Source organism: Thermobia domestica, chromosome 13, assembly GCF_964235325.1.
Source record: "Thermobia domestica chromosome 13, izTheDome1.hap1.1, whole genome shotgun sequence".
Taxonomy (NCBI): Eukaryota; Metazoa; Arthropoda; class Insecta; order Zygentoma; family Lepismatidae; genus Thermobia; species Thermobia domestica.
In genome coordinates, this window is record NC_137466.1 from 161720408 (window position 1) to 161732862 (window position 12455).

Here is a 12455-nt window from a genome sequence, read left to right on the forward strand (position 1 = left end):
TAGCGGGGACCAACTCCAGCTTTTAATATCCTTTAGTTTAGAGAGCTTCCGTTTAGAAGCACACATATTTCATTTACGATAGCAAACAGATTATCTGTTGAGGCGTGAGTAGAAGTGAAGTAAAATTATTTTTGACTTTGTTGAAGCAAAATTCATCATAAAGTTATATATATATCAGGGTCGGATCTAGGATTTTCTGAGGGGGAGTGCACCAATAACTACCAGTACATTTGAATTCAGTTGGAATTTTTTAAATGCCTTTAGGCATCTGTAGTGTGAGTGAGGAAATGCCCTGGAAATGCTAAGGGTTAGGCTACTTGTGAATGTGTTTTCGAAACGTTAGCACCCGTAGCGAACGCGACCATGGTGGCTATTCGGTAAGTTTACTTTCTCCAGAGCTATAAAACATACTGCGAACCAGTCAGAGTTTCCATATCTTTTTTGCCAGGTCCAGGTCTATAATAGTAGAGTTCCAATACTCTGCACAAAGCATCTTACAAGCAGCTGTTTCTTGCTAAAATCCCCTTGCCTAGCAACACGTCTTTCCTTTTTTCCTTTCTTTAGACATCTTTTAAACAGCAGGCGGTCTATACGCACCAAATACGCTCCAGCTGACGTTTTCTCTGCATTTTTATTGCTTTCGCGTTTGTGATTAGCCACCCACATTTAAATACATGGTCAGAGTATTTCAAGCGTACGCATGAGTAATAAAAACGCGTGGCGAACGCTTATGATTAGCCATGGGCTAAGTATCTGTTCTCAGTAAATCCTTTTCTTTCAACTTTTGAAAATTGACTTAAACTATCAATTTTGCAAAACTTCCCTTTGTTTTAAGCTCAAACGGAAACATGACAGCAGAATTTTTTGGAAAGTGTTACTATTTTCTTCTGCTACCTTCTCACTTTACTTAGTGTTTATTTGCAACGAAGAGGGGTGCATGTGCACCTTTGCACCCCCTAAATCCGACCCTGCATATAAGTCTTTCATATACGTTCTTTTAGCGTATATAGATCACAGTGTATGGCTTGAATTGATCACGTATTTTATACACACACACACACACACACACACACACACACACACACACACACACACACACATTATATACATGCGACTTTTCACCCAAAATTGGAGTCATTTCATCTCCTATTTAGCGACTTTTTGTATCAACTTCTTGGCAACACTGCAGGATACCCATCAGTCTACTACTGAGACTAGTCACTCTCACCTCACCTTCTTCGCTTGTTGGGGGATGAAAAGCTACCTGAACCCTCTCTGGCTGCTGTGGGCTGATAATTATCTTAGCCTCTCCGGTTGCTGTTGACTAGACTCCTCTACTCTTCTTGGTTGCTATGGGTTGAAAATCTTTGTTCCAGCTGTTGTGGGCTAGAACTTTCTCCCCAGAATAACCTGTCTCAGCTGTTATACGCTACAACTTCCTCCCCAGCTTAACCTCTCTCAGCTGCTATGGGCAGAGAGATTCCTTTTTAAATACTTCTTACCTCACAACAATTATATTAAAGGACATTTAAAAAACCGTGATCTTTTTCTGTCAGAAAATTGTATTATAGTCTGTTCTGTATAGGGTTGTCAGAAGTCCCGGTTTTCTATGAAATAACTAACTGTCCCGAAAAAGGCTTTCGGGATGCCTGTTTGTCCCAGTTTTCCTTCTTCACACTGAATTCGAAAACAACCTGCAAGAATAGTGTCTCACCTAAAAACGAAAGGTTTTCGGAAGATTTGTGTAACCAATTAATTTTGCTAAACAAACAACAAATACGTCCATTCTTTCGTCCTATGGGTTGTTTAACTTCCTGAGGGGAAAAAAGGATTTAAAAAAAACATTCAAGAGGGGCATATATGTTATGTAAATAATTTCTTGAATATCACTTTCGATAGAAAAGAACGTATTTTTTCATATTACTGGTTTTAACTACTAGTTACGCATACTTCAATCGACAGCGCAAACTGCTTCATTGTTAGAACTTTAATTAACAATGGCGATACTGCTCTCAGTCGCTGCATGTTAACTACATTTAAACTGTCTATTTTTTCGTGTCTGTCGTCTTCTTAGGCACAAATTCTTCTGAGAACTGAATTGTCCTTAATATATTTCCCCATGTATGGATAAATATTTCTAAAGATGTGCACACGTTCAATAATTTTGGATTTACAACTTTTTCCCTTATCTGATAAAATTTTCAGTAATTTTCGGGCTAAAATTCCGTAAAAACTTACTCTAGCACAAGAAATGGCAGTTAAACACATAAAGGTATGTGTCTTGTTTAATTTTGATACTGGATTTTGTTTTCTGCCAATTTTTTTTGAGAGCCTGCAAGTCTTTCAAGAGATTTAGTTTTTGTTTATCGTTCTGAATTTGGCGTAAAGATAGGTTTTCTTGCTAAATACTAAACTTGTATTTCTTTTAGTGCAGTGTTTCTGACTCAGGTGATGACGCAACAAAGAAAAAAGTATCCCCATGGGGAAATCGCGGTCGAAAAGTGGGAGGGCCACAGCCAACGGTGGCGGGCTGCCAGTACGGATCATGTACGACTATGTATAGATAAAAAAATCTTTTTGCCGCCTCGGATCAGAGGCGACAGGTAGCCTCCGACCCTGTTCCGACCCTTTGTCGACTGTATGTCGGCAGAGACGCGACATCGCTGCAGGGCTGGTCACAGATCCGACTCTCTGCCGAAGAAACTGAGAGTCTCTGTGTCGCCGTCGTTTTCGAGACGACTTAGCCGCTAGGCCGCCTAATTTTCGACCCTAAATCAGCCTTCGAAACGTCATACTGCCTACCGCTACGTCGCACAGTGGTCGGAAACTTGGAAAAAGTGGACAAAAATAAGTTAGTGTATTCCGTAACAATGCAAGTTGACGAACCTCTCTCTATTGTTCTATATGTAATTGTCCTTTCTAAATCGATTGCAATTACTGCGAAAGTGATTCGAAGAACCCGTGTGGCAATACGTGCAGTTGTACATACAGGGTGATACAAAAGTGTGGAAACCCCTCTCATAAATGTCAAATACTAACTAACTAACTAACTAACTCTATGGCCTATGGAACCCGCAGGTTCAGTGCCGCGTTCACAAAAGCTCTCCACTGACTTCTATCCTTAGCTAATTGCATCCAGTTTCTACTTTGTATTCCTATCTCTGCGAGATCCATCTTAATATTATCCTCCCATCTGCGCCTAGGTCTTCCTAATGGTCGTTTTCCTATGGGTCTTCCAGTCAAGGCTTTGAAAGCATTTCTACTTTCTTCCATTCTAGCTACATGACCTGCCCACCTAAGCCTCCTAGACTTGACGACCCTAACAATGTTGGGTAAACCGTATAAACTATGTAGTTCTTCGTTATGAAGTTTCCGCCATTCCCCATTCTCGTTCCTCTTGGGTCCGAATATTCTTCTCAGGATCCTGTTCTCAAATACTTTCAGTCTATGTTCTTCCCTCTGAGTAAGTGACCATGTTTCGCAACCATACAGAACAACAGGCATGATTATCGTTTTATATATTTTAAGCTTCAAATTTTTCGACAGAATTCGCGACGACAAGAGATTTTGAACCGAATAGTAACACGAATTCCCTGCTTTTAGTCGACATTTAATTTCTTCGTGAATATGATTTTCATCTGTTAATATTGATCCTAAATATTTGAAAGTATCCACTTTATCAAAAGTATTATTTAATATTTTAACGCCCCCACAATTTGTCGTATTACGGTCCCGACGCACTTCCATGTATTTAGTTTTCTCTGCATTTACTTCTAAACCCATGTCCCTGCAAGCGTTTAATAAGATCTCTGCATTTATTTCTACTGTTCTCCTATCATCCCCTATTAAATTTACATCATCAGCATATGCCATCACCTGGTGAATACCGTTCAACTCTAGGCCCTGGTTGCTATCTTTGATTTTCCTTATAGCGTATTCCAGCACAAAGTTAAATACTGTAAAATATAACCAAAGGAACAATGTAGAGGAATAATAAATGTGAAGAGAAATTGAGGAGGACACAGAACAATGAAAGCCGCCATCTTGAAATCCACCATCGTCAACCATATATACAGTTTATAAATTGGAAACAACATATTGACACCTTATGTGAATTGGGCATCACTAGCCAGTACGAAGTTATGACAAGTGTTAATATGCATCCAAGAGGCGGTTACAGGTTCAATGTGCTCTCTCTCTAATTGTATGTGCAGCTAATAAAAAGAATGTGTAAAACAAATGTATGTGTGGCCTTAGAATACAAAATTAAAGTTCGCGGTTTTGTACTCACACCAGCTTCGAAGAAACACTAATACTTACTGGAATGTACTTTAGTTCAAGATTACGTTGCTTCGGTAGATTACAAGATTCAGTATAGAATCTTCTTATATACTAGTGCAGTGACGTATAATATACAGCAGCTCTATATGACTGATATGAGAATGTCGTATATATCACTGCAATATGTATGAGGCTTTCACTACATTTTTGATTCAGGGACGAAGGGCAATCCAAATTACGTACAAGACAATATGTCATTCCCCATTTTAGGCTCAGATAGCGGATCTCGATTGCAACCACAATAACATTACTCGTCACGCATTTCCAGTTAGATGGGGCTGAGTCATTCAGCTGCACTTGGCTGCGGCTAGTTCCAATGCTCAACCTTTGTACTTACTACTCATGGTCAACTCAATAAACCTTGTTTTGCAGATAAGCAAGGATAAGCTTACACTTCAGGGCTACTAATATCAGCGTATATGTAACTCTTCGGTAACACTAACAAAGCTATCATATAAATGATATGGCAATGGATAACAAATAAAACTCTTCACTAGACACGCAGTATTTGAGTCCAATGTATTATTCAACCACTTTTATCGACCTCAGAAACGATATAAATGGTTAAAACATATCATATTGTTCGATTCAATTTTTACTGATTTCTCGGTATTTTTATTTGTTCATGTTTACATGCATTTTATGGACAGCGAAAATATTCTTATATCCTGAAACTCCGGGTTTGGAAGCAGGAGAGATACTTATAGATCTAATCAAATATCAATACCGATTTCATAGGCGGCGAAGCTGACAAAATCGATTTTTGACCACTTTTTCCCTGTTTCCGACCACTGTGCGTTGCCGTTTTGTCGACCGTCAATCAACCGCCAGAATGTTGTCTTTCCCACGACTTTTTATAATCAATGTTGTAGGTTTGCCATGCCTTTGCCGACCCAAAATCAACCTCTGGGAAGTTGTTTGACGTTATTGTGCGGGCACGGTTACTTTCATAGTAGGTATGCGCACGAGACAAGATTTGTGACTGTCTCGTCTCGAAAATGTGCTGTAAAAGTGATGTCTCGAGTCGAAAAATGTATATTTTTCTATTTGGAGAGCCGTGTCTCGACTCGAATTTTGTCAGGAAAATCCTGTCTCGACTCGTCTCGTGCGCATCCCTATTTCGTAGCATATTTTCCGCGAATCGGACAGTCGCGGGTGGCCCTTTCGCTGCGGAGACGGACAACGGCGGCAATTCCCCATGGGGTATCTCTTCAATCATAAGTGGGAGGATTTGTCATAATTGGCGAATATTTAGGACCCGTTAAACACAACAAATCGAAATTCGAAATAAGGGACGCCAACCAACTCTTCTTACATTACCTTTTCGCATTCTTTATAAATCTCTTGTGTTAATTATGTATAGAATGAACCAGAAAATTGTGAGTAGTAACCGGGAAAAGAAAGCTAATTAATTTACTCTGGCCAAATGAGTAGGAAACCTGACCTTAGGGGTCGTCCACATATTACGTAACGCGACAAGATAGGGAGAGGGGTTCGGCATTGGGCTACGAAATGTGACAAGAGAGGGGGTGGTGGTTTACGTTTTCGTTACGTAATGCATATATTTTGCTGTAATTTTTATTTTTATTCTCGGGTTTACATGCAATCTTTCAAACAAATAATTTTATTCAGTCATTTTCTTTTTTTATAAATAAATATTGCTATTGTTTTGGGAAATTATGAACCTCTATAAAATGAACCATGCAGAACAGATTCGAAGATGCTACTAGGCACCAGCATGACCGGTGACGAACCCTGTGTGTAAGACTTCGTTTTGTATTGCCGCATTGCATGGCACACGAAACTTTTCTGGAGTTAGTTGTTTGTGATCGTAGCCACCGTTTAAAAATACCCTCGCGTTCCCACTCGTATCGCTATTTCTGAGAATACGATTCAAAACTTTCGATTTGAATCATTACTTCCTCTATTCTTCTAAGGAGTTTTGCATTTTTTCATGCAATCGAACAATTTACGATTTGCAATGTAAAATAACATACTGAAAACTAAGTTCATGGGATATTCATCTCGTACTGAACTTTTGTGTTTTGGATTTGAATTTTCTTGGAGAAATCGCATTTTCTTGGAAAAACGATAATATCGAAGAATTAGGACTGGTTAATTAAACAGCCTTATGAAGTTAAAATATCATTAGAGAACTACCATTTGTTTGATTTGTTTTTTTTTTTTTTTTAACGACAAATTTATTCAGAATACAAAGATTTTGTAATGGAAAGTTCTGCCATTAAAATTAATTTTTTATTGTAATAACATCCAAAATAAGCAAAATTGATATAAAAGAGGCAAAAAGCGTTAGGTGACAAAGAGGAGAAGATGTTCGGCCTTGCGTTACGAAGTGTGACAAGCGGGAGGGAGGGGATAAAAATTGGTAAAAAAAAGAAATAACGTTACGTAATATGTGAACGACTCCTTATATATAGTCTGAGATTGGTGTCCCGGTTTTTCGTTTACAAAATCTGGCAACCCTATGTCTGTACAGACCTTTTATCAAGTCTGTAATAAAAAAAGGGTAAGAAAAACTATGACCCGTATACCGTTTGTCTCTATCAACATCTGGTACAAAAAATATTACAATATTATTTATTTATGTAGTTAACGTAAAAAAAAAAAAACTATTACAGTATGTAGCATGTTGTGTCTATTGTCGCTTATCTTATCCTAACTGTGACACACATACTCATAACAGTAATACACAAGTCCTAACAGTGATACACATAGTCCTAACAATAAAGCACATGCACGTGACAGTAACACACATACTTTTAACATAATGCAAATACTTTTTGAAATCACAGGATGGAAATGGAATCTCAGAACTTAGAGAACGCCGTATTTACATTTTCCTGTGATTCACCCTTCTTTCTCCTACTCTTTCTTAAGCTTTTAATAAGGGAATGTCATCCCTTCGCGTTACCCCTCGTGTTCATTCCTGCTTGTAACACATTTTTTAAAATCAAATATTTTTATCACAATTTACTATCATAAAACAATATACTGTATCACCTACTGACCTCCTCGTAGGCAACATGTATCGGCGTGACATCATAGTCTGTGAGATTGAGCGAGATCTGAGCCATGTTGCCTTCGTCCAGCCACCATCCAATGCCCTGAACGCATTTCAATCTTCCGGGAGACTGTGGACCTCTGCCTTGTTCTCGTAGGTTAAGTGCTATCCTGCAAATAAAATCAAACATTGGATTTTAATTTTATTAAAATCAGGGCCAGGCATTAAGAGTCTTCATCCCGGCGAAATTAAAATACCGCTAATTTTACACTAATTATGTGATATCTTCAAATAGATAAAAGATAATCGAAATGTGGAACAAGAGCGCCCTAGACAATATCATTTTACATGAGATACCGTTATCACAAGTCACCTAGTGGCTTTCTGTTTTCAGCCATTTAGAAACGCGAAAATAAATGCCGATTTTCAAAATGACTCGAAATCGAAAGCAGATAAGTGAGTCGTGATAACGGTATCTCATGTAAAATGATATTGTCTAGGGCGCCCTTGTTCCACATTTCGATTATCTTTTATCTATTGGGAGATATCACTTAATTACTGTAAAATTAGCGGTATATTAGTTTCGCCAGGATGAAGCATCTTAAGAGAATGTTCGCCTGTGATGAATCCATACTTTGCTCTTCCTCCCGCCTTTGCAATCAAACTTTATGTGATTTTTACCAGAAGTTCTGTAATGCATATATTAGCATTACTTACGTATGTCGCTTACACGATTTTGAGTTTAAATGCCTTTTTCAGCATCAAGGATATATGATATCTGAATCTAAAGCTTATCGTGGGCTTCGAACATGAGCTCTCATGGAAAATCTAACTCGGGCCGCCCGCGTCGAAAGACCCGCCTCGTTACTATTTTACTACGAAGGAACTCCTTCTGTACGAATATTCCAAGACAATTCAAATACTCATTACTCACATATTCGGATGTATTCGTTATTTCAGCAATATATCCTTCGAATACTATGTCCTTTGAATAACAAAAAGAGGAATAGCCTAGCTTGGCATACTTCAATATAATTACCTAGAAGTGTGTCAAGCAAACAGTGTAGATTTTTAATTCTAATTCTAAACGGGCACTACAATTATGTAGAAGCAGAAGAGTAACCACGGGCGCCAAATAGGAGGCCTCGCCCCACCAAAGAATCTTTCGCAACTTCCTCGTCGAATGGAATTCGTCTGTTGTATGTTTATTAAACTTATTTAACTTACCGCAAATTGAGAATATTTACAATAGAATGTAAAATAATGTTAAAGTACATTTTCACGCATGTAAACATGTTAAAATAATTAAAACAAGAGAAATTACTTATTCACTTTGTTACTTTCATTTGTTCGTAACTGGATGCACACATTTAAGAACTTAAGATTATACTACTGCACAACAGTGAATTTTAACTTATTTTTTCTTTGAGTTCTTTCAACCACTTATACTCATATAAACGCAGTGAAACTAACGGACGTCCGTAAACATGAAGAAGTGGATTTCTATGGACTTTTTGTTTCATTATAAAAAACTTATTCGTACATCCCCTACAACCTATGATCCTAATTTCACATACTGCCATGTTTCAAAAAGGTAACACATACTGAAAATATATACCTATATATACGTATATGGAAAATATTATTATTATTACGTATGTAGATGTGTAATATATATGTATTGTAGTAAGTTATTAATGCTTTCATATCCTGAAAGAAGACTTTTGGTTTGCTTTTAATATTTAAGAAACCAGAAGCCCCTGAGAAAGTCGAAAGCGAGTTGAACGAAGTTAGAAGATATTTTGGACTTAAAAGTCTCTAAGGAGATTTTTCAAAATATTCTTCTGGTCCAAAATAATAGGTATAATTGATTCTGTATGCACAACCAGAGGCTTTTTGGGGGAGAATAATAAGGTATCCTTCCTTGTAACACACAAATCTCTGTGGTTGAACAATACAGATAGCATTTCCTAATCATTGCGATCAACGATGAATGAAATCATCTGATCTGCTACTTATTGAAATGGCAAGAAAAGTCAAAGTTGCCAAAAGGTCAACTGAATTTTGAAATACAGTAGTTCTCCGAAACGCTGAAGAAAAAGTCCCAATCTTTAATCAACTGATGACCTTCAGGGATTAGAAACGGCGCTTCTAGCTCATCTTGGAGTACGTTCTCAGGAGGAGAAAGTGCAAACGGAAGAAGAACTTGTAATCTCGTGTTCGGCGTGTTCTAAATCGTAATTTAGTTTCGTTTACTCGAGGCATTTCCCCAAGCGATGTCAATAAGACAAGACAAAGTTTCTCTTTTTTATATAAAGAAGAAGTCTGCGTTCGCTTTGAGTCAAACATGGAAGATTCACATTAAAGGTGAAGCAACACTTTAATGCCAATGTAATACCTTTACATCCAAACTAGAGAGACCTAATTTTCGAGATATGATATATATATGATATATACGATATGTATATATATGTATATGATATGTATATATAATATACACAGGGTGTTTCAAACAACACTGACAACGTTTAGGGGGCGATTCCTGGCACAAAGGTAAGACGAAAAGTATAGACCAACCTGGGTGCACAAACGCTTCCTTTCGGAGTTATAGGCTGCCAAAAACATGAAAAAAATAGACTTTAAAGATCCATAGCCCAGAAACTATGGGACGTACCGTAGTCGGGTCAAGACTTCACTTAGGAACCAATAAGTGCCCTATCCAAATACCCATGTTTCAGACTTCTGGGGTACTTCCGCAACATTTTTTATAGAGGTAATTTGGCTACGGCATATAATTTGAAGTACTCACCAACTACCTCTATAAAAATTGTTGCCGAAGTACCCCAAGATTCTGAAACATAAATATTTGGATAGGAGACATCCTAGTTCTTAAGTGAAATTTCTTCCAATTTTGATCCTTTGTAGCCAATGTTTTATTGATTTAAAACTTTAATGGGAACAAAATAAAATGAAATTGATACTTTTTTGAGCAACTGAGCACGAAAGAGTCAAAAAATATTGTGTGATCTAATATCTGTAAAGCGCTAAGTGCCCAGAATATGTTTAAAACATATAAAAATTGTGAAATAATATATTAAGCTTGCATGTTTAGGATGACCTAAATTAACTTATATGATATTTTAATAGACACGTTAGGCAATTATGTAAGGACACCGGAGAGGAGGACTTAGGTGTACGAAGTTTCAGATTTGATTCCCGGTGAGAGTGCATTAACACTTGAACACATTATATGGTTTGAATACCGCCTTAGTCTGGAGATCTACGTCTCCTACAGCCCCAGTGCTGAAAAAGGACCTAAACTTCAAAAAAACATATAACCCTATTAGTAGAGAAAAGTAGGAACGCTGGGGCGCTAAAATACGATAAATGAAAGTTTGTAAGTAAGGTATGCTCACTGCTATTAATTTACCAGATAAATCTCGTAAGAGAAGTCGTTTCCTTTTTGGAAAGGTAGATTTAATATGGTTACTTCCTACTAGTATCCATATAGGTAGGTTATGTAAATAAGCCTTTTACATAAAAATTTATTTATATTAATACCAGGCTATTGTTCTCAGAAATATAGTTTTTCATCCACCTCCACTGCATATAATACTGCAATAATAATAATATCCTAAAGAAATGAAATGAAATGAAATCTTTGAGTTTTACGTCCCATGGTTATGCCGGTTAGGCTAAAAGAGACGGTGATGATAAGTAATGAATGAAATGGTGGAATGAAGAAAGTGAGAAGAAACGGGAGAACCCCGAGAAAACCCACGCACACGGTGTTTGTCCACCACAAAGTTCACTAATATCCTAAAGAGTAAACTTGTCCTTGTGGATTTTCTCATGTAAAATAGCTCGTGCCATATTGTACCTTAAAGTCGTTAATGAAACCTTTATTTATGAAATATGAACAAAATCATTCGAACAGCTTTTAAGAAATTTATTATTATTATTATTATTATTATTATTATTATTATTATTATTATTATTATTATTATTATTATTATTATTATTATTATTTAATTTTCACTCTTCAGTAAATTTTCCTTATGGTAGGAAGAAAATTCGAGAAACTCACCTGGAGAATCTTATAAAAACTTTGGGCCTTATGCAGAGTCGTTTTGAAGTATCATTAGCGTCATATTAAAGGCCTGACTACTGCAGGAAACATGTGTTAGTCGAACTCCTTAGCATGACACTAATAACTAGTCAAAACGACTCTGCATAACGCCCTTTATGTTTAAAATTTGATCCTGTTATGGTAAAAATCCTTTAGGTGAACACAGACATGTCAAAACAAACCAACAAACAAAGGCAGACTCCAAAAGTAACTTTTTTAAAGCATGCAATGCCTATAAACCATGTAAATCTATTGAATTCTCGAGACTATCATACGTTCATCTCGTCTATTATTGATTGAAAGTCCCCCCCCCCCCCAAAAAAAAATTAAAAAATGTATAGTTATTTAGAACACACGTTAATTAAAGATCATTAACATGGAATTTTAGGATTCCAGAAACGGCTATGAGAGCGTATGGAATTCAAAGAAGCACAGCAGAGATTACGCGTTGAACAATTTTACGTCAGATGTCGTCAATATTTGAAGCTTAAGGAATCTTTCACAATTTATTTCATACAATAATGCTTATGAGACTCTCTGTTTGAAATCTTCTAAAATTCGGTGGGACTCAAATAACATCCTTTATCTTCAGAAGTAAAAACTTACATTTCAAAAGTAACCCAAGAACTCCGACGTGGTCATATGGTTTCAGGACCGCAACCAGAGCGGGTCAAGGGACCTGGCCCTCTCTAAACCTTTCGTAGTCCCTCCAGACTTCAATATAAAATGCTATTATTAATACAAAAAACACATTTTTAGATATTTAGAAGATAATTTTTAATGACTTTTCCCCTCTAACATATTAATGTCCCCCTCAAACCTGTGTGGTTGGTTTCGGGCCTGGTTACCATATGTGCCTACAGCTTGGAACACCTGGGTTCGATTCTCGGAAGGAGTTTTTGTGATTAGAATTCCACGTTAAACTGAAGGTTCATATCTCGTATAGCTTCTGTTCTGAATGGG

The 12455-nt window shown here is 37.0% G+C and overlaps 1 protein-coding gene across 1 annotated transcript in view; it reads right to left on the reverse strand.

Annotated features, from left to right (window-relative positions):
* LOC145668693 (formimidoyltransferase-cyclodeaminase-like) overlaps window positions 1-12455 on the reverse strand; it is a 133465-nt gene that overhangs the window by 26906 nt on the left and 94104 nt on the right. The window contains exon 5 of the mRNA XM_081736767.1: window positions 7371-7533. Within this exon, the coding sequence (XP_081592893.1) occupies window positions 7371-7533 (163 nt within the window). The remainder of the gene's footprint in view (window positions 1-7370; window positions 7534-12455) is intronic.